Here is a 23,499-nt window from a genome sequence, read left to right as displayed (position 1 = left end):
TAATGTGGTAGCCCTCCATATTATTTTTTACCCTTAAGGTAGCTCTCTGTCTCAAAAAGGTTGGTGACCCCTGCTCTACACTCTACATTAACGTATTGAAACGCAGCTGTTAAAATATAACATTAAAGTGTTTTGTATTTGACAAAAACATTTGCTTTTGTTTTGAAGGCTGAAATGCTCGTGTTCCGGTCCTGTTGGGTCTACCTTGATGACGCTGCTGTGAAGAGGAGGAGGAGGAGGAGGAGGAGCAGCTCCTCCAGGAATCCTGGAACAGTTGATTTTGTCCTTCACTCTTCATCATTGATTAATCTCAAAGTGTCAGAGATTATTATAATCCCACAAACCATTTTAAATTCTGTCAATGATGTCAATGATGATCTTTAATGGGATTAAAGGTGAAATTCAACACAAAATGAAAGTTTAAATCACTTTAAATCATCCCAGAAATCTTAAAGGTTTTTCGTGTTTACATTTTAAAATATTAAGATTAAAATTAAAATGATATTATCAAATATTAAAATATCGACACAGACATATACTCAGTGTTTCCCTAACGTCTTTAATTTTTATTTTTTCCACAAAGTGCTGATGGTGCGACACGTGAAATCATAAACGGTGAACCTTCATCTAAATTCATTCAAATAAACACATAATCTCTCTGGTGTCGCATGACTAACGCAGATTAATCAGCGGTCGAGCAAAGGTTGTGGGTTCGATTCGATTCGCAGTCAATGTGCAGATGTGTTCTTGGGAAAAACACGTAATCTCACGTTGCTCCTGTGAGACGCACATAGATATTGCATTCGTGACCCTTTTTTTTTAAACCATATTTCACATGATTTCAAATAAAAGCGTTTGATATGGAACAAGTTGACAAAAATAATAATAAAAAAACATTTATGATGCAAAGTCAGTTTATAAAGACCAACTAACACATTCAAGCAGTCGCGAGTTTGAGCCTCTGTCTACAGGTCAATATGACCCATGACCTCGGAAATTCCGACTTCCAACTCTATAAAAAAGTGTCCTCACGAGTCCAGAAAGACCAACATGTGTGTGTGTGTGTGTCGCAGTGACGGAATTGGAGCAGCGTCTGTTGTCGCCATGGTAACCGAGGACTCCGCTGCTGCTCACCTGTATCCACTGAAAACGCAATAAAAACGAACGCATTTCACCTTCAGCAGAAAAGTAACGACGCAACGATGTCGACTTTGTCCCGGAAGTCGTGAATTTAACAAGGAAATAGGCGTCTTTTCTGCTGCTGGATGCTGGAGGAAGAGTTAGAGTAAGAGACACGACGTTTGTCCTTTATTTTATTTTTATTTTTGGGTTAAAGTCAGTTCAGCTGCATTTTAATAACCTCTGAACATAAATAATAGTAGTTAACATCCGGGTTATTGGGATATGTTTTATCTTTTAAATTAATGAAAGTGCCACATAGGAGGAAATTAAATTTTAATGTAGGTAAATAAAGGCACGGAAAGGCCGTTTAGTTTATTCATTTTAAAACTGTTTTTATATACAGAAGCATTTACAAATTCAATATATAGACACATAAATAAATAATTAATAAAAAAAAAAGAGGTAAAATAAGAAAATAAAAATAAAAATATTTTTAAAATAAAGTAATTAATACATTTTAATTAATACATTTTTAAATAAAGTTTTAAAAAGATGCAACAAATAAATAAAAGTAGAAAAACTGCAATATATGGTGAAAAATATTCAATATAACAATTTTTTTAATTGATGTTATAATACATTACGTAAAATATCTCAAATAAATGTTATACATTGGTCTACATTTAAAAATATATGAAAATGAAATACATTATTGGTAATCTGTACTGACTGTATTCAGTTATTATTATTATTACACACATATTAAAGCAGATTATATACAATCTATATATAATCTATATAGCAGATTTATTGCTTTTTTTTTCTTACAGCACCACACAGTGCACAACCCGCATAGGTGCATCACACATGCAAAAATAGAAATACATTAAATACAATAAATTGTACTTATTGAGTGAGTGTTTTTGACGTACAGTGATCGAGTCTTTGACGACAACAATAAAAATGTACACTTTCTCTTTTTTCTAGCATTTAGCAGATAGATAGACAGACTTTTAGCTGACTTATTCTTATCTTTAAGCTAGAATTTAGCAGATAAATAGATAGACTCTTAGCGGGGTCGTACCTATGTTTTCCTGGGTCCTATTTTCCCCGTTTTTCCCAAAAAAGGTCCTATGTTCCCCACTTTGTATGTGACAGGGGAACATGGGACCCTTTTTTTGAAAAAGGGTAGGGTTAGGGTTACGGTTAGAGAAAGGGTCCTATGTTCCCCATTCACATACAAAGCGGGGAACATAGGACCCGGGGAACATAGGTACGGTCCCGAATTTAGCAGATAAATAGATAGACAGACTTTTAGCTAACATATTCTTATATTTAAGCTAGCATTTAGCTGATTAATATACAGACAGCCTTTTAGCTAACTTGTGGTTATCTTTAAGCTAGAATTTAGCAGATAAATAAATAAGATTTTATTATTAACTTCTTCATCTCTGTAAGTTGAACCCCAGGTGACTCATGGCAACAAAGGGGAACGTGGAAAATGTCCAACTCCGTCAGAAAAGCCAAACAGGGAGAGAAGTCGCCTCTGAAGTCCACGGGAACCCAGAGCAAGTAAGCCAAGTCGTCTCCTCTTTAAAGGTTATATATGTAAGACACAAAATCACCAGCCATACTTGTTGATGACGCGCTAGCTCATGTCGAGGCCAGACAAGGATTGTGGATAGTGATACCAACTACAGGTTGGGGGAGGTTCTCATCCATACGGAGCTCCCGAAGGAAACAGAGAAACAACTCACCAAGGTGTTTCCGGCTCTTGATGGTACCCTAAAACCGCACGCGATGGCGGTTTCTTCTCTGCAGACATTGCATCTGATATTAGCCATGGTTAACGGCAAAAACTGCGGTCTTCTCCTACGTCCAAAACATGCCAATCCTACGGCGCGATAGATTCAAATTGTGTAGTGAGATGCACAAATTTGCAATTGGTGTGAACATCATATAACAGTGAAAGTGGCGTTGGCAGCCATCTTGGGTTCCCATGCCGAGGTTGCGCCACTTCGCTTTAGAGATCCCTTTAGAGATCCCACTTCGCCATCGGGTGGCGGTACAAGTCTGGACGCAGGGAATAGGACGGATTCCTACCAAAGAAGAAGAGAATGATGCTACAGCTCCCTCAGACGTGTCTGGTTCAAGCGGCTCACAGCTGAAATGTTAGGGGAGTTGGGGTGTCAGCCGATTTGTGGGTCTCCAGGTCGAGGCTCGGATGACTATCCTTGGCGGTTTCTTCTTCTGTTGTAGCCTGTGTGTTGATGACACAATTTGTGTTCACGCGCACTGTGCAATAAATAAAATGGGCCATGTACAGCTCCTTGTTTCCGTGTTCTGGAAACAATGCTCTACCTCTCTATGTTTTGAATTGGATCTTCAGGAGTTAGCTTGTGAAGATCCAATGATCTTGGTGACTGAGAACCGTCAAGGACTCATTTTGAATCGGGATTGCAGTAACCGGTTTAAACACAAATGTATCGTTGTACATATTTTACATGTATCCCCTTTAAAGCACCACAATTTTAATGTTGACTTTCTTGTTCTTCATTCCAGGGCTATTCATCATCTCAGGAGGCTTCAGTCCCTGCTCACCAAAACCAGCCCCAGACAAGAGGTGAATAGCACAGTCTCGACATTTTGATAACAATACAAACATAATTAAGAAGTATATGCAATGGTATTTTTTCTTTGCAGGAGGCAGCGCTGAGTCACAGCAAAGCTTGCAGCAGTGGAATCGGCAGATCACAAGGTCTGCATCTTCAGAGAGACGCCATGAGACAACAGAGGGAGCGGGACAACAGCAGTGAATCCTCTGAACTGGAAAAATTCAGGTTCACTTCCCAATACCTATTTATACTTATGTATACTGTATGTTTAGAGAACACTGATTTTAAGTTTACTAGATCTATGTTCAATAGAACAATATATAGTAAGGCCACACGGCGGAATAGTGGGCTAGCACTGTTGCCTCAGAGTAAGAATTTCACCAGTTCTGGGAGTTCTCCGGTTCTGTTTTCTGTAACGTCCACTTACCAGGACGTAGGACGTAGCAACAGGAGGGAATCAGTCGTGATTTGGGTCGACTCAACGTTCATTATGACGGCGACTCTTGCTGTCATTTTAATAATCAGAAACCACTCGTACCCAACAACATTCATTTTCAGCACGACATACAGAGACCAGAGATGCTTCAGTGGTCACCCGCTGCATAAACACTTCTCTGACATCCTTGTGTCGTTGGTCAAGAACCGACTCTGCAGGTAAAGCAGATATCGTTTGTCTGCGCCACCGTGAAACACAAGATGACGATGACTGACTGACTTATTTGTTCTGTAGCGACTGGATTTGCCGGGCTGAGCCTGAATCAGTCCTTAGAGTTCTCATCTGCCTGAGATTATTGATCAGAGATCCTCAACATCAGGTAGGACTGCATCAGCCCTTTAACTTCTCTTAAAGGGATAGTTCGGAATTTTGGACATAAGACCTATTTTCCAACTCAGCCAGTGTGATGGAGAAGTTTTCAAGAAATTTCATTCAGTTCTTCTAGTTGCTGAGTTCGCTGGTGCTAAGCGCAAGTCAATGGTACCTGCTAGCATGGCATTAGAAACACTCATACCAACTCCACAGTGCACCTGAGGCAAATCAATTGTAACGGCAGACTATCGATGTACATATCTGTGTTGATAGAATGTTTGAAATAAAACCAACCTTGCAATTTGAAGGATTTATGTCTCAGCAGCAGCAGCGTGTCATACTTCCGGCAGCGCGGACTGATTCCGCTGCTGCTGAGAAAGTAGTCCCTCAAAAATTCATGCGATGCAAGGTTAGTTTTTTTTCAAATATTATTCTATCAACACATATGTACATCGATAGTCTGCTGTTACATTATTGATTTGCCTCGGATGCACTGTAGAGTCGGTATGAGTGTTTCTAATGCCATGCTAACTTGTACCATTGACTTGCGCTAGCCATAGCACCAGGGAACTCGGGAACTAGAAGAACTGAATTAAATGTCTTGCAAACGTCTCCAGACGTCTCCATCACACCGGCGGATTTGGAAAATAGGTCTTATGTCCAAAATTCCGAACCATCACTTTAATGCGATCAATCGACAGACTTTTAGCTAACTTGTAGATAGCAGATAGATAGATAGACTTTTAGCTTACTTGTTATCTTTAAGCTAGAATTTAGCAGATAGATAGACAGACTTAGCTAATTTGTGGCTATCTTTAAGCTAGCATTTAGCAGATAGATAGACCGACTTTTAGCTAACTTGTTATCTTTAAGCTAGAATTTAGCAGATAGATAGACCGACTTTTAGCTAACTTGTCGCTATCTTTAAGCTAGAATTTAGCAGATAAGTAGACACACAGACCTTTAGCTAATATTTGTGGTTATCTTTAAGCAGCATACAACAACCAAGGACATATAATTCATAGAATATTAATGTAACTGTTTCCACTTTCAGAAAATCCTCCATCAGCTGCAGGGCATCACTTCACTCTCCAGGGTAAAGTCTCCATAGCTTACATTTGTGCGATGTCTCCACGTGTCTCACTCGTCCTCTTTCTTTCCTCCTGAAGTACATGGAGTCCGTCACCGCCGTGTATTTGTCCAGTGGCGACCAGGCGTTTGCTGCACAGAGGCTGGTCATGCTCACCTGTGAGTGATGTCACAGTAAACACATGCTGCTAAACACATAAACCACTATTGACCTTGCCCTCCTCATTGTGGCTAACTCTGCAGACATGGTCCAGAAGCTGTCGGTCGCAGAGGGTCAAAGGGCACGAGTCGTCGAGAGCGGCGCTCACAAGGTGAGTGATTAGTCGTCATAATTTATATTTTAGATTCTAATTTGATCATATAATTATTTTTTTGTTAGACATTTTCATTTTCGCAGAGCTGCTGCACTTTCATGTCCACAATTAAAAGGTTATCCGTTGTTTTTATGTGTGGAGTATTTTTTTAATAAGACATTTTTACAAATTAAGAATTTGTCTTCATACTTTGTGAAATTGTACTCCTTGTATTTTCTGTATTGTATTTTATATCCTAATGCAGTACTATTTTGTAGTATTATGTGAGATCAGTAAAATCGAATTTAATCTGATCCTATATCATCGATACTAATCTAATCCATACTAATCCTTATTATCTATTCTTACCAAAACTAATCTAACCTAAACTAATTGAATTTTATCAAAACTAATCTACTAAAAATTTACCTAATCTAAATAAAAGTAATGTAATCTAATCTCAACTAATACACTATTGAAACTAGCCTTATCTATTCAAATCAAAACTACTCTAATCTGAACCAGTCTTCTCTAATTTTATCTAATCTAAACCAATATAATGTATTCCAATCTAATCAAAACTAATTTAATCTAATTCAATCTGATCAAAATTAATTTAGTCTAATCTAATCAAATCCAAAATAATCTAATTTAATCCAAACCAATATAATGTGAACTAATCAAATGGTAACTAATGTAATCTAATCTCATATTCCACATCTAAATTTGCTCTCCTCATACCTCAGATTATAACTCAGTGTTGTGTCCATAGACTCTGGTGAAGCTTCTCTCCACAGATGACAGCAGTGTTCTGCTGGGAGCTCTGCTCTCTCTCACCACTCTGGCCCAGAAGTAAACACAAACACATCATTATTATTATTATGTTATTATGTTATTATTGAACTGCATTAAAAACAGATTAGATTTAATCTGGTGTGAAACACATTGTTGTTCTACAGCCCTGACTGTAAGGAGGAGATCGGGGAGCCACCGATCGTGGAGAGGCTACTCGTGATCCTGCAGGAATATGACATGCTGTCAAAGAGGTTACAACGCTGTTTCTTTAAGTCTGTGCTTCATGTAAAAAAAACAGAGCCAAAAAAATCTATGAAAAGGAACAACTAGACTTGATAAATGAATAACGTTTATGAAAACTGTTCTGTCCGTAAAGAACATTCCAGATTCTGTTATCACTCAGACTTAGTTAGTTAATTAGCTGGTGGCCAGAGGTGCGGGGGGCCGTCTGGTGGTCTGTGGGGTTTGGTGGCCCTATGTCTGCTGTCCCCTGGCGGCTGTGGGTTTGTCCTGTGGGGATCGGGGGGGGGGGGAGTTGTGGGGTGGTCGCCGCCTTGGCGTTGGGGGCCTTTGGGGGCTGGGAGGTGGTGGGCTGTGGGCTTGGGCCTGGACTATCTTCGCACCGTGGGTGGGGGTAGGGGGCTCTGGGTCGCTGCACGCTGTGGCCCGCAGGGTCCCGTGGGATGGGGTTGGCCCCTGGCGGGGGGGGGTGGTTTCTCCTTAGGGCCTGCGCGCCGGGGGGGTGGGGTGGTGTGCGCTGCGATACCCTTGCTGCACCCGGGGGCGGGCTTGTGCGTCCTCTGTCCCTTGGGGGACGTGGGGGGGGCGTACGGGTGACCGGCTTGCTATGGGGGTCCTCGGAGGCGGAGGCGGCGTGGGGCGTGGGCCTGGACTGGGCTGTCCCTGGGCGATGGGTGGGGTCAGGGGACTGGGGGGCGCAGTCGTGGGCGGCATCGTGGTGGTCTGGGTGGGGGCCCCGCCTCATCTGGGGGGGCTGTGCCCATCGGTAGCCTACCCCCTGGTCGGGTGGGGGGTGGATCTGCCCCTCCGCTCTGGTGATGGTCGTGGGGCGCTGTGGTATGTCCCTGACCTGGACGGACCCCCCTCCTAGGGCGGGGACGTGGGCGGGGTCGGGGCACATGGCTCTGCCAGTCGGGAAGCTGGCATCCAGCGGGAGGGTTGCTCTTGCCCACCTCAATATCCCTCCAGGATGCATACACCTCCCCACATACATTTAGGGCACTGGGGGGAGGAATGGCGGGACAGAGGGGAGTTGGAACCACCACATGGTGGGACCACTCTCCACGACCTGCCGCTCTACCCCCAAATTTTATCGCACCATAGACAACAGGGTCTGGTGGGGGAGGGAGCACGTTGATGTCCACTGTCAGCCAGCAGTGGGGCGTCCGTGCCATGCCTTCCCCCTCCATTTTAATTTTACACTAGTTTACAACATACCTCATATTCCATACCCCATATCACACACACATGCACACACACACTCACCACCAAGTCATCCCTGGAGGACGGGGGCTGGGGATTGGGCATGAGTACTCTCCCGGTTACCTGACCCCTGCTCACTCCTCGGTCTGGTTGGGGGCTGGCTGTTTGGGTGGGGGACGGCTGCGGCGGCTTGGGGGTGTCGCTGGATGTGGGGGGGCCGGGTCGCCTACGCTCGGCTGGGGGGGACTGGGGGGCATTGCTGCTGTCCATCACGGCGCACCTCCCGGGGGGTGCAGTGGTGGGCGGGCACCTCCCGGAAGGTGCGGTGGTGGGCGGCTGACTGCTTACCCGGCGGGGGATGGCGATGGGCAGCGGCACTCTTGGATGTTTGGTGGGGACCCTGGCTGGGGCGCCGCGGGGTCGGGCATGGCGGCTCCTCGGACCTCTGCCCCCGCCTATGCTTGGGAGCTCTGCCCTGGACTGGCTTGGGGGGGTCTTTAGGGATCCCCTGGCTTGGGGTCCTGTGTGAGCCTCTACCTGCCCCTCCTGGGGATGGGGGACGTGCCATCGGTCTCTGATGTGTGGTGGGGGTGGTTGTGGCGGGCTCTGCCCCGCTTTCCCGGTGGGCGGCCTGGGGGGTGGGCCGGCCCCGCCCTGGGACACTAGTGGGCTCTGGGTGCGGGAGGCCTGGACCTCCTCGATCTACCTGGGTGTGGGGTGGCTGGGCCTCTGTCCGTAGCTTTGCCGCCGTCTGCCCTCGGGGGCTGACCCTGCGTGGGGGGACTTCCGCCCCACACCCCTTCGGCTGGTCTCCTGTGGGGTGGATGCGCGGCCACTCTGGGGGGCGGTGGCCGCGGGCTCCTCCTGCCCTGCACGGCCGCTGGAGGCCCCGGGCATCGGGGTCCTTGCTGGCTCGCTGCTGGGGGTTGGTCGGACAATGGCTCGGTCCCCCACTCAGATTCCAACCACATCTAATGACAACACCTGCACATTTACACACGTGCGCGCTTATGCTTTCTCACACACACACACGCACCCCACCACACTATAAGATTAAACTGAACTGATATAGCTGTTGCAAACCTGGATAACCTCTCTTGATATGGTCGTTAACGAGTACTAGAAACCATACCTGTTATACAAATTAATATTATGTTCTGTGAAGTATGTTCAGTATTCATTTGTTGTCGTTCATGTTCTGTCTTGTGAAGCATGTTCTATCTATTTTGTAGTACCTTAATTGTTTAGTGTTGTTAATGCTTTGTTCTGTGAAGTATGTTCTGCTTTGTATTACCTTAATTGTTTAGTGCTGCGTATGTTCTGTGAAGTATGTTCTGTCTGTTTTGTATAACCTTAATTGTTTAGTGTTGCGTATGTTCTGTGAAGTATGTTCTGTCTGTTTTGTATAACCTTAATTGTTTGTTGTTGTTTATGTTCTGTGAAGTATGTTCTGTCTGCACTGTACTACACTGTCACTGTTAATGTTGTCTGTGCATCTCTCGCATCTCTCTCTCTCTCTCTTCCTCCACCCCCCCCCCCCCCTTTTCCCTTCCCCCGTCTGTCCACTCCCCGTCCCCCTGTCTGGTCCGGTTACCACAATCATAAATAAGAATAAATAAGAATAAAAACACTGCAGGCCAAGTATCAGAGACTTGCCCTGCACACAGCAAATCTGCTTAACACCACAGGGCACGTAGTCAACCATACTACATGTCCCAGGTACTGGGCAGGACAGGTTAAAAAAAAAAAAAAATTAGCTGGTAACTCAGTTCGATAGCTGCGAGTGAAGGGGTAACACTACCAATTTCTGCCACTGCCAACGGCTCCAATGATGCTAGGAAGTTAGAATCGCTTTTAAGAGGTCTAGAGTTCAGCATCTGGGATGTGTCACTGGCAGGAATGGCATACTAGTAATCGCTTTAACATAAAAATGTTTGGTTTGCGTAGTCGGAATAGAACTTGATGCATGGAGTGAGAGGCAGAGTTGTTGCATTCTGCCGTTTCATCATTAGATGTCACTAATTCTGACACACTGCTCCCGCAAGGACAAATTGACATGAATAGCATCAATACGATAAACGATAAGTAAGCTGCACCATTATCCGTATCAATATACGTCAGCCATCCTTACATGATGATAACTCCACCTGCAGGATTAGTGCGGAGTTGCTGAGGCTCCTGTCCCCGGTGCAGCAGGTGAGGGACCAGGTGAGGGAGCTGGAGGGACTTCCTGTTCTGCTGAGCCTCCTGCACGGTCAGCACCTCAAGCTCCTGTGGAGCCTCACCTGGGTCCTGGTCCAGCTCTGCGAGGATCCAGCCACCAGGATGGAGATCCGGAGCTGGGGAGGGGTGCAGCAGCTGCTGCGGCTGCTCAACAGGTCTGTGACACGTTGGGGCTGGAGTTCAACTGAAGCTTCCACGAAAAGTTTCAGAAGTGATTTATACTGCTCAAAAAAATGCAGCATGAAGCCAACCATCATGTCCATGTGGGCCATCCATCCATCTTCTACCACTTTGTCCTCCACATGAAGGTTGCTGTTGCTAACATAAGGCGAAAGGCGGGGTCACACCCTGGACAGGTAACCAATCCATCGCAGGGCCCTCTCACACCACGTGGGCCCCCCTGTATTTGGGCTGAAAATTTGGCAGATTTGTCCATGGTTTTCAAGGTAGCCCCACCTGTGTTTTCCCGTATGGGCTTCCCATGTGTGGTTTTTGGTACTGAAACCATATGGGACCTGCATTTGGCAACTTAAAGCCCATGTCCCGGTAGCCTGGAAAGGGTACTAAGTGGATAGTGGGCAAACACGAGTGGGGCCACCATGGAAACCACAAACAAGCCCACTTGGGACTCATATTGTAAGCCCTAATGTCCAACATGGACATTCTGACTAGTGGAGCACACATTTTCAATAGTGGACAATCACTTGATCATGATTAAATTACAATTGTAAAGTTGCATGGAAGGTCCACATGTATTTTTAGCTGAAGAAGTCACTTCTGAAACTTTTTATTGGGACAGCTACAGCTACAGCTACAGCTGTTGTTTCTTTTAAATCTTACCATCAACTCTTACAGTGACAGACACTACGTCTGTGACCATTCGTTAATCGAGGCGCTCTCCAGTGCTAATGCAGCCGGTCGCATCCAGAGAGAGCACATCAGAGACGAGCTCAGCCCACAGGAGGAAGTGGACAACGCCGAGGCCCTTCAGTCAGGTCTGACCAGTATAAGACACAAGAGTCTTTAAAAAATAGATTGTTGTACAGTTATAATACAAGGACTAAAGGTTTGTTGTGTTTTCGATCATGTAACGAGAACGACAAGAAATATCAGGCAAGAGATTCTAATCTGATGCTTATTTTCCTGAAGATAATGAGAGAAGATAAGATAGTCCCGTCTTTGTTCCGTTTAAATTCATTGCTGTGTTAAAACAATGAAGTCATAATAATCCTATCTAATCCCCCGTTTTCCAGCCTGTTGTACAGCGTTGACTGAGCTGAGTCTGGATGACACGTCTGCTCACCACATTGTGCAGGTAAAGGAATCGTATACCCTTATGTCAACATTAACCACATAATATACTGTATATGTAAAAAAAACACTGCCTGATTCATTTTGTGCTGTACTTTCTCAGGAAAATGGGATCTTCATTATAGCAAAGTTGATTTTACCAAAAAGCTGTGGAGCAAAGGCCACGTCTTTGCAGGTATACATGTTCTGTACACAGCACACACGTAAAATTACATTATAATGCAAATGAACGTGCTTTTACTTACATAGAATCTCGTCATTGCAAATCTGTTGACAGCGCTACGCATTCCGGACCCTTCGATTTCTCTTCAGTGTGGAAAGAAATAGGCATCTGTTTAAAAGGTGATGTTCCACGAAAGAAAGCAGTAATTTGGTGAGGATGTCGCACATAAATCCTTTTAACATGAGCTTCTGTTGATCGTTTGCAGGCTCTTTCCCACAGATCTCTTTGAGATGTTCATCGACGTTGGCCATTATGTGCGGGACCTCGCTGCCTATGAGGGACTGCAAACCAAAGTTTCACTCTGCACTGTAAGAAAGCAGCCACTACGCTAGGTCATCCATTTCTCCAGGTGGTTTTGGAGCCTCAAGATAAATAAAAGATAGTCCAGAATGCGGCGGCGGGCCTGGTCTTCAATCAGCCTAAAAGGGAACATCACCCCTCTGCTCATTAAGCTCCACTGGCTACCCTTAGCCACCCGTACCAAACTCAATCACTGATGCTAGCTTACAAAGTGCTTCATGGGTCTGCTCCCAACTACTTGAATGCTCTCCTAAAGGCTTATGTTACCCCTCGACTACTCCGGTCAAGGATTTTTCGTCTGCCAGTGACAATCCAGACTCTTTTCATGTGTCGTTCCACGCTGGTGGACTCTGGACATACTGAGTGCAACCAGAACAGGGGCGTCCCCATCTATCTTCAAGAAGCTCTTGAAGACCCAGATCTTATCTTCTATCCTAGCACTAACCTTTTACCCCCTCATTCTGCTATTTCATCCTCTGTCAGTCCACTTTTCCTATCTAGAGTTCCTTCCAAGAATTCTTCTATGAAGCTTTTTCCTCTTTTATAAGTCGCATTGGATAAAAGCGCCTGCTAAATGCTCAAATGTAAATGTCGGTGTTGCAGTGCTCGGACGCCCTTGGTATAGAACAACTGCCGGTCTGCGGGCCAGTTTAGGCTGCTCTGTCTCTAGGGGTCGCCACAGCAGATGATCCACATATTTGAATTGGCAGAGATTTTTGCACTTCCTGACACAACCCTCCCATTTACCCGGGCTTGGGACCTTGGGGACTTTGCTCAGGGGTTCCTGAGGCCCTTGACCTGGCAACCTTTTGGTCACAATCCAAGTTCCCATTGGTGGATTGATTATCTTTGTGTTTGTTTTCAGGAAGAGGAACTGGACAGTCTGAGAGAGAGCATCGAGGCTGTGGACCAGAACCGACCTCCACTCAGAGTCATCAACGGTTACTCCGTGCTGGACCATCTGGGCACCGGGGCATTTGGAAGCGTCTTCAAGGTGCAAGAAACCATCATTTTTGGGGGGATTATTTTTTAGTTTGAATGACATTTATTCATTCATTCATTCATTCATTCATTCAAGCAGGTCATACATAAAAGGCATATTTTTACTCGTGAACAGGTCAGAAAACAGAGTGGTCAGAACCTCCTGGCCCTGAAGGAGGTGAACCTGCACAACCCGGCCTTCGGCAAAGACAAGAAGTCCAGAGACAGTAACGTGGAGAAGATCATCTCTGAGCTGACGATCATCAAAGAACAGGTGTACAAGATATTGTATTTCACTTTAAAAATCAACAATCTAATTTATGCTATAAATCTTATTTATTATTTTTTCATTTAAATTAAAAACAGAATAAATACTTTGCTGCTCTGCATTTCTGAATGAATTAAATCATTTTGGCTCTGTATTTCAATAAAAGGCTATTTCTTTAAGAATGGTTTCTACTCTTTTTAGGAATATTTTTTTTCTGCTTAATTTTTTTAATTGACTTGTTATTTTTTTCATTAAAAAACATTTCTATTCTGTCTTTTTTTGAATAGTACTTCATAAATTAAGTTTTAATTATAATTAACATTCTGGATTTGTTTATATTTTTGTGTGAAGACAGTCCACCTCCTTACTTACACACATATTGAGACATAAGACCATATTTACAATGTCGTTTATTCTTTATCTTCTCTTTGTTCTTCCTCCCTATAGATGAATCACCCAAACGTTGTTAAATATTACAAGACATTTCTGGAAGGTGAGGACTATGACTTTCACTTGGCTGCAGGGTTGCCAGGTCTGCTTTACAGAACCAGCTCAAAGTCAGCACAAAGTCAGCACCCAAAAAATAAAAGCCCAACACAAGAACACCGGACTATCGGCAAATGTCCAAACATTACAACACTTAAGTATAGATAAACTGCAGACCTGGCAACCCGGTTTGTCCCTCAAACCGTAAATGACCGACTGATAACTGACGATGTGGCTTTAAGGCGACAGGCTGTACGTCGTGATGGAGCTGATCGAGGGAGTTCCACTAGCCGAATACTTCAACTCTCTGAAGGAGAAACGGCAGCGACTCACCGAAGACAGAATATGGAACATATTCATACAAGTAAGTAACCACCAACAATGCTAGCCACTTCACCACCGTGTGGCCCTGGTTTAGTGCGACCTGGAATTTTGACCTTTTACTCCAAAAACAAGGAAGCACCATGTAACTTTGTCATACATTGACCAATTTGCTCAAAGCCTCACACGTGACACAATAAACTGACAGGAGTCGGCCATTTTGAATTTTGGCGCCATTTCACCACAAATGAAGTAACCCTGTAACTTTGCTGTACATTGACCCAAACATAGAATCACACGCGAGACATAAGATCGGGCCAGAAAACATCAGCACATGTTAAAATTAGTTGAGGGAATAGCGCCACCTGCTGGCAGGGTGGCAGCTGTGAGGGCCAACACAGGGAACAGCATTCCTGATTTTCCACCAGAAGAAGCTCACATATCACTGTTTGAGAACAATGGATCTATGTCATTGGCGACCACCCCCTATAGAAAAAACCCTAACATTGCTTTGGACGAGTGTCATCAGCTGGTTTTGACCAGAGCTTCTCCGCTAACTCTCCGTCAGATGTGCCTGGCTCTACGGTATCTGCACAAGGAGAAGAGAATTGTCCACCGCGACCTCACACCCAACAACATCATGCTAGGGGAGAAGGACAAAGTCACCATCAGTGAGTGCGCTGTTCGTCTCATGAATGAATTTGCGAAGGTCGCGTAAATTTTACGACCTTTTCCTTTCTTTCTCCCCCCTCCCCCCTCTGCGTGAAGCCGACTTCGGCCTGGCCAAGCAGAAGCAGGAGAGCAGCAAGCTGACGTCAGTGGTCGGCACCATCCTTTACTCCTGGTGAGGGACAATCAAGAGTCATGTGAGCCACTGACACTGGTGTTGTTGTAGGTTATATGGTTTGGTTTGGTGGGTTTTTCTTTACCAAAATAAAGTCGACCATCAGCTGCAACCTGTTTTCATCCCAACGAGAGTCCTGTGTGAAACGCTGGCTGCGACACGTCAACAAATTGCCAATGAAATAATTCAATATCCTCATCATCAGTGTCTCTAAAATGGCTACCTACGCTATTCGTCTCCTCTAAATTATACTACAACTTTGGCAGTTGTTTCTCATTCAGAATATTAGCTAATGTCACGACAGACTTGACTGGTTGTAGCAGATTGTCTGCCTTACATTGGTAGGAGAAAATTGATCTGAATTATTTTAGTAATGCAAAAACAATAAACACCAGAAAAAAACAACTTATTAACATATCGCAGGAGCTTGAAATTTGTTCCAGAGATTGTTTGGAGGGGTCAAAGTTAATCAGGGCTGGCTTTTATAACGTAGGGGGTGTGGCTATCTGATGATGCAGGGTAGTGGGTGGAGTCATGTGCTGTTAAAATGATGATTTGGATTTTGTGCATGAACAGTGCTTGTGTTCCGTGTCAGTCCTGAGGTGGTGAAGAACGAGCCTTACGGAGAGAAGGCGGACGTTTGGGCTTTGGGCTGTGTCCTCTACCAGTTGGCCACGCTACAGCCTCCGTTCTACAGCAGCAACATGCTGTCGCTGGCCAGCAAGGCAACTCACACACACACACACACACACACACACACACACACACACACACACGCCAAATTTATATTTAATAACGTACTCACTAATCCTGTCATCAGTTAATCAATCTTTTCCCCTCCTTCTGCGTCGCCAGATCGTTGAGGCCGTTTATGAACCGATTGAAGAAGGCGTTTATTCAGAGAGAGTTACTGACATGATCAGATGGTGAGACTTTTATTTTGAAATATTGGATATCATTTATGATGATTTGGATAACTTCACTGTGATTAAGAGGTTCGTACTGTGATTAAGAATTTCTTAATGTGACTACGAACTTCTTACTGTCGTTAAGAACTTCACACTGGTTAAGAAATTTACATCATGATTAAGAACTTCGTACAGTGTTAAGAACTTTGTACTGTCGTGAAGAATGACCATGACTCTTCATGACTCGTCACGACTCACCATGACTCTTCATGACTCGTCAGGTGTTTGAGTCCAGACGCACAGCAGAGGCCGGACGTTGTGGCCGTCAGCTCCAGGATCTGTGACCTCATGATGAGGCAGATGGACAGCCTCTGCACTTCCCAGAATGCACTGGAAAGGAGAGCCGAGAGAGACAGGAAACGGGCGCAGAAGTACTTCCTGGAGCGTGGGAGGAACTGCTGCAACTCACAACTGTCGCAGCAGGTAACGAGACAAAGAAAGTATCCTGTAAGTTTTGTCTTAATACTTTCTTAATTAGATTGCTGCTTTGTTTTCAGGAAACGCCCTTCACGACAAATGAATATCCGACTCCACATTCCTCCGCGGCGTGCGGATTAAACCACGCAGAGCAAGTCACCTGTGCAGGTGAATTTTTAAGCTCACGCTGCTGAGGTTTTAAGACAAACTGCATCATATCCCATATTGTTGTACCGTGTGTTTGTGTTTGGAAGACGCCTCGGACGATGATGGCGAACCTCCTGAAACTAAGAACAACGCCACGGCCTGTGTAGGAAAAGACAATGGTATGTTTTACGTTCACTGAGAGAAGATTCATTTTCTTAGATTCAATAATCCAATGTATTTAATATTTTTTGTGTGTTGTTGTTTTTTTTTTGCCTGAAAGGACGGAAGTCCAGTATCTGTGTTACACCTGATAAAGTTCTATCAAGGTAAGTGAGGAAGACGTATAAGATTTAGTGCTGGGCACGTTAACGGCAGTTAAAGATGTTAACGCACATTAACCGCATGACAAGTTTCCATGACGACTGAAAAAGAGCAGTGCTACTAATAACCAGCATCCCTGTGTACTGCATATGTGTGCCTCTGTTTTTAAAGTTTAGCGTTACTTTAGAGACTAATTTTAACAAATCAGGAGTGACGTAAACATGACATCACACGTGTCTTTTTCAGATCAGTTGTCATGGAAACGCGTCATGTCCAGCACTAATAAGATTTTTACGATTTTACTGCCGTCGTGTTAATGTTTTGCCACCAGAAATTCCCGGAACGTCACCTTCATTTCCTCTTGTGAACATAATTGACAAAATATTGCATTTAGCTAATGCTGCTTTATCTCGACATTTGACGTAATGAAGTTTGTAAACCACTCACTCTGCCACACAAAGTTCATAGAGAAAACATAGCATTTTTTAACTCACGGGAACACAGGAGCTGCTGCCTCGTGTGGTCAGTTTGTGTCACTGCATAAATCCAAATGATAGGGATTTCAAACACCAAAGTCGGCAGATGCCATGCTGATCTGGCTACGGGTCATACTGGCGTCCGGGGTGCGGCGCTCACTGGTGGCTTCCCCCTCCAGGGGAGCGGGAGCGGACCTGACCCTGCCGCGCCGGTGGTGCCCGTGGAGAGCTGCGACGTCGCCCCGGTCTGAGCAGGCTGGCCTCTGCTGGGCTGGGGGGCTGGGTGGGCGGGGATACACGGCTCTGCTAGTCAGGAAGCTAGCAACCGGCCTGGGTGGTCAACCTTGCCTGCCCTCCATGCTCCCCCACCAGATCTGGTATATCACTCTCACACACACAACTAGGGCATTGGGGGAGATACGGGAAGACCATTGGGTGGGTTGGGGGCGGGCCCACCAAGTAGTGGGTCTATCCCCAATCTTCCCCTCCGGGGGTCTCCGCTCTCCCCCAATATTTTATGGCATATTAGACACTAGGGCTAGGGGGTGGGCTGGGGCATATCGACAACCCCGCTGTCAGCAAGCAGCGGGGTGTTGTCGCCTCATCCTCCCCCCAAATTCTTAATGCATACTAGATACCAACATCCCCCATACACACATCCCACAGCACACATACATACACACCACATCCTGGTGGGGGGGATGGGGGATGGGTGTGGGGGACCTCCCGGGTACCTGCGTCCCGCCCGCCTCCCGGCTGGGCTGGGGTAGGCAGTTTGGGCTGGGGGGCTGCTGTGGGGCTCCCGGGCACTGGTGGCTGCGGCGGGTAGTTGGGTCGGCTGTCGGTCTGTTGGGGGGAGCCCCAGGGGACCTGGCCGTGGCTTGCCATGACTCCTGGGAAGGGTGATGGTTGGCGGCGAGCTGGTCGCTCGGTTGGGGCTGACTTTGGGCGCCCTGCCCTGGGTGGACGGTGGGTCCCTGTGCTGGGTGGGCGTGGGGTCCGCCGTGACAGATCTTTCGGCCTCTGACCCATGCCTGTGCGGGGGGGCTTGCCCTGGGCGGATCCGGGACCTTGCTGTCTCCTGCTCCTTGGGGACCCCCGGCTGGGATCCCTACGTGAGCCTCTGCCTGCTCCCCTCTGGGGGGGAAGTCGTGTGGTTGGCTCCGGGGTAGGTCTGGGGGAGGCTCTGCTGTCCCTGGTGGTGGGCTGGGCTGCCCTGGGGGCCTGGATGGGCCCCGGGTGCGGGGACCTGAGGCCTCAGGGCCTGCCTCGACGTGTGGTGGGCTAGTCTGTGCCTGTGGTGCTGTCGCCTCCTGCCCCCTCGGGGCGGGCTCCCGGCTCCGGCTCTGCGGCTCCCTGCCCTGGTCTTGTGCGAGGTGGACTTGCAGCTGGCCCTGGGTCGGGCGGCTGCGGGTCTCTCCTGGCCCGGGGGGCCGGTGGACGCTCCATGTGCCTGGGTTACTGCCGATCTTCTTCCGGGGGGCTGGGGGGCGGCAACGCGGTTTTTACCACGGATTCCCGACCACACCAAGTGACAACCTCTGCACATACATATACATGGATGCGCGAATGCACAGACATACAGATACACACACAGACAAACTCTGGTTCATGATAGAACCAATATAAACTGATACAGCCGTTATAAACAAGATCACCCTTTCTATTTGTGGTTGTTAACAAATTCTAATGGTACTGTAATACAAATGCATATCAGTGTTATTAATGTTGTAATGTTATCATTATTGCCTTAGTGTGTTATGCTACTAATTTCTATCTAGTGTCTCTCTCTCCCTCCCTCCCTCCCTCTTTCTTTCTCTCCCTCTTTCTCCCCATCTCTCTCACACCTCCCTTGTCTGTCTACCCACCCTCACCCCCACCCCCCTGTCCGGCCCGGTCCTCCCACACAACCTAATAAATATATAAATCAATAAAAAAAAAATACATAAATAGCAGGACGGGCATAACAGCTCCGTAATTACTCGCCCTGCAAACAGCAAAATCTGTTCAACATCAACAGACATGCAGTCAACCATAGTGCATGCCCAAGGTACTGGACAGGACAGGTTAAAAAAAAAAACACGAAAGTCACAATACAACACATTTAACTTCTTAAAGCGGGCCTAGACCAGAAGTTCCATTGTGGAGGTGTTTCACGAGCGACAGTGTCTTCTGACTCTGGGTCAAAGTCATAAAAGGGACTGCGGCGGGGAGTCATGACGAAACTATTTTTAAACATCGTTTAGCTCTCCCTTCTGGAGCGGTGGATGCACTGCTCCTGATTATCAAAACATTGTTTTAACAATGTTTAAAAATAGCTTCTTCACGACTCCCTGCCGCAGTCCCTTTTATGACTTTGACCCAGAGTCAGAAGACACTGTCGCTCGTGAAACACCTCCACAATGGAACTTCTGGTCTAGGCCCGCTTTAAGAAGTTAAATGTGTTGTATTGTGACTTTCGTGTTTTTTTTTAACCTGTCCTGTCCAGTACCTTGGGCATGCACTATGGTTGACTGCATGTCTGTTGGTGTTGAACAGATTTTGACACACACACACACACCAATAACTGCTGGAAAGTTCCACACACTCTCTCTCCCTCTCTCTCTATGCGTGCATATTAATTAGCCATGTGTATTCTCCGTGATCGTCAGCTGATTGGCCGAAAAAACAACAAAAGCTCTGGAAAGTGAGATCGCCACACCTAGGAGCGATTCACAGCGATAAAACAACCTTAATTCAAATACAAAGTTCATGGTTTTAAGACCCACAATACTGTGATTTGAAGCATGTAGTGGCTTCTTCCAAATTCAAGTTGAACAATTTTGAAAAAACGAAAATCCCTCATTTTTTCATGTTTTACTCGTTTTGCACTGGGCCGACTTGGTCCGTGGCGGGTCACATATATGTCCAACAGGACCACTATATGTGAGCTTTAATGCTGTTGTTTAGTTTGTATCTGCGTCATTACCTTGTTTACGAATCCCTGAATTTTAGAAACAAACAGAACGCTGTGTTTTATTGTAATCTTGGGCTCAGCGAGATCTCTGAAAAAACCTGGTCCGGTTACGTAAACAGCGGTTCTCCTGAACAGCAGATCCTCCTGCTCCGGGCACTAGTCCGGGCACATCCGGTTGCGTACATTGTACCTCAGAAGAAGAATAACGTCCGTTGTGGAGGTGTTTCACAAGCGACAGTGTCTTCTGACTCTGGGTCAAAGTCATAAAAGGGACTGCGGCGGGGAGTCGTGACGAAGCTATTTTTAAACACTGTTAAAACAATGTTTTGATAATGAGTGCTGATTATGTCACTTCCGGGTATTGGCCAATCACAAGACAGTTGGGAAGGCTCTACGCTGGCTGGCCAATCACAACACACTCTGCCTTCTGGGTGTGAGATTTATGTCTGAAATATCGGGGCTCAGGACAGCATTAGAAAAGAGGGATTTCTATCGGCTGGTTTACAGCAACTAGGTACAGAAGCGTATTGCATTCACTTGAAAAAAAAAACAAAAAAACGCCGGTTTTTCTCAGTAATTAATTTTCAGTTTGATTTTTTTTTATATTTTTCTGACTAATATTTTTTCCCTGTTTTTCTGAGTAATCTTTTTTCTGTTTTTCTGAGTAATTTTACTTCTGTTTTTCGTGCAAATTTTTCCATGCTTCTCATGAAGAACTACACTTCCCAGCATGCTTTGGGGACAAATCCCAGTCTGATTGATCATTTACTTTGTATTTTTCAACAGTATTATTTTGTTACAGAAAAGACAGACATCTTTGGTTATTTATTCATTTATGTTCACAGTGTTCCAAAATATCTGTTATTAAATGTTACATTAAGTTTATATAAACATTTTATTTATAAATAAAATGTTTTTTAAATTTAAAAAAATTGTGGAATGTATCGAACCGTGGGTCAAAAATCGTGATACAAATCGAATCGTGAGTTTGTGTATCGTTACAGCCCTACTACCCACAGCATCCAGACACAAACTAACGTTATTATTTTCTTCTTCCACTTTCTGACTTCTCTCAGCAGCGATGATGCTGCAGCACGGACGAAACAAAGACCAGGTATCTTTTCAACTCAATGCAAAAGCCTTTACGTGTCTTGACGATGAGTACAAACATGACACATGCGAGAAAAACTTTGTGAAACGTTTGAAAACTTCTCTCAGCGTCGGCGGGGATCTGCGTGTCGCAGAAGAAGCTGCGACAGATCGATGACCCGAGCCAGAGGCTCCTCGTGCAGCTGCACAAAATCATCTCCATCTCTCAGGTGTAGTAGTGACACAAAGTCTACGTCAAACTTTACATCAGAGAGAAAAGTCCTCGTGACTCTGCGATCTCATCACACTTCATCATCATCATCTCCAGCTTCCACCAGCTCCACATCACAACGTCAAACGGCGGCTCATTGAAAGATTCAAAAAGTCTCTGTTCCAGTACAGAAGCGACCCCTGCAGCCTGAAAGTGGAGCTCAGCAAGGTTCGTACCGACAACTTATTCAACCCATTCACTGAGTACAAACGAGACGACTGACTCACCCGTGTTTTCACAGCTGCTCCATTCGTCTCCAGAGCTGATGGAATTGGGCTCGACCAGTCCAGAGTGGTGGCCACTGGTCCACCGCGTCACAGGAGAGTCCGTCACTGCTGAGAGCACAGGTAAGAGTTTGAACCCAACACTGACAATGACCTCCAACATTCATCTGATCTTGTTCTGATTCACTGACAGATGACGGGAATCTCAAAGAGGGAATCACCTACCAGCAGATGCAGGTCATTCTTTTTATTTTTATTATTGAATTTGGACATTTAACACAGTGTTAGTCAACAACAAGGCTCGATACTGAATTCTCAAAACCAGGGCAGATAATGGGGCTCTAAAGATGAAGCCTCTGGTGCTACAATGAGCCCCTAAAGCCAAATAACACTGGTTATGTTATTAATTTTTCTTTAAACAAATATTTTTTAGCTGACTTTTCTTTATTCGTTCAACCTGATGAAATATAACAGTTGAAGTTTAAGTAACCGGTGAGACACTGAACAACACCATAGCACTCCAGTGCAATCATACACAGCATTTTCAATGAAATGAATGAATAAAGTAAATAATTAACATGAAAGGACATTTATTAAGTTTCGGAGAACTAAAATTCGCAAAAAGTAAATCGACCAATGCTTGCTCTATCTCTCATACAACTAAAAAAATATGTCCTGTTTCTCCAAAGGGCATCATAGAAGAGCTGCTGGAGGAAAACAGCTACTATGAAGCCACAAACACAAGGTGACCTGAGGTTAAAATTATATATATACATATGTATATATACAAACGTTATAACATTTGCATTTTTGTTTGTTTTTCATAGAGTTGCCGAGCAGAGAAACGACCGTCGACCGTACACATCCTCATGAGTCACAGAAGCCTCTACTATATTGTCAATAATATTTAATTTCATTACATCATTGTGATATATTATTATTGTTGTTAAGGTTGTAATTAAAAAAAATCAATTGGAAAAAAATAATCTGTACATTTAGGCAGCCAAAAATGTATATAAAGCTCATTTTAATAGCTAGCTAACTATTCAAGTTTAATAGTTAGCTAGCTATTAAAATGAGCTTTAAATGTACATTTTTGGTTGCCTATACCTTTACCATAAATAGATAAGAAAAGAGAGCGAGCTAGATAGCTGATCACTACAAAGATGGCAAGCTAGCTAGCTTGATAGAGCTACCCTGCTGAAAAAACCAGCCTGACCAATCTAAGCTGGGATGGTTTGCTGGTTTAGATGGGTTTTGGACACTTTAGCTGGTTAAACTGGTCACAGTGGTCTAGCTGGTCACCATTGCTGCTTAAGCTGGTCAGAGTTTGGTCATGCAAAGCATATGTTATGCAATAAACACTTAAACAATACTGGAATCTTGGAAAACATTTATTATTGAATTGATTGATTATCGAAGATGAAATTGCCTTAAAGCAGACATCAATGGCCTGAATCATGCTCCAAAGCCTCTCCGGCAACAATAGTAATAGCCTGAGATGGATG

At 44.9% G+C, this 23,499-nt stretch overlaps 1 protein-coding gene across 1 annotated transcript; it reads left to right on the top strand.

Annotated features, from left to right (window-relative positions):
* Window positions 1-364: 364 nt before the first annotated feature.
* nek10 (NIMA-related kinase 10) lies at window positions 365-22,864 on the top strand (the record flags this gene model as incomplete). Its single annotated transcript, XM_083894751.1, has 34 exons — window positions 365-395; window positions 2,592-2,694; window positions 3,685-3,745; window positions 3,826-3,962; window positions 4,296-4,391; window positions 4,468-4,552; window positions 5,600-5,641; window positions 5,715-5,793; window positions 5,878-5,945; window positions 6,700-6,779; window positions 6,887-6,973; window positions 10,319-10,543; window positions 11,244-11,383; window positions 11,642-11,703; window positions 11,803-11,874; window positions 11,977-12,041; window positions 12,128-12,230; window positions 13,088-13,216; window positions 13,340-13,477; window positions 13,919-13,964; window positions 14,200-14,321; window positions 14,847-14,949; window positions 15,047-15,122; window positions 15,718-15,847; window positions 15,978-16,048; window positions 16,312-16,513; window positions 16,588-16,675; window positions 16,762-16,833; window positions 21,626-21,726; window positions 21,825-21,935; window positions 22,009-22,114; window positions 22,185-22,228; window positions 22,681-22,736; window positions 22,819-22,864. The coding sequence occupies 34 exons, from the start codon at window positions 365-367 to the stop codon at window positions 22,862-22,864; spliced, it is 3,177 nt and encodes a 1,058-aa protein (XP_083750877.1).
* Between the last annotated feature and the right edge of the window lie 635 nt (window positions 22,865-23,499).

The sequence above is a fragment of the Microchirus variegatus genome (assembly GCF_963457635.1).
Source record: "Microchirus variegatus genome assembly, chromosome: 1".
Classification (NCBI taxonomy): domain Eukaryota; kingdom Metazoa; phylum Chordata; class Actinopteri; order Pleuronectiformes; family Soleidae; genus Microchirus; species Microchirus variegatus.
This window is presented reverse-complemented; position numbering and strand designations above follow the sequence as displayed.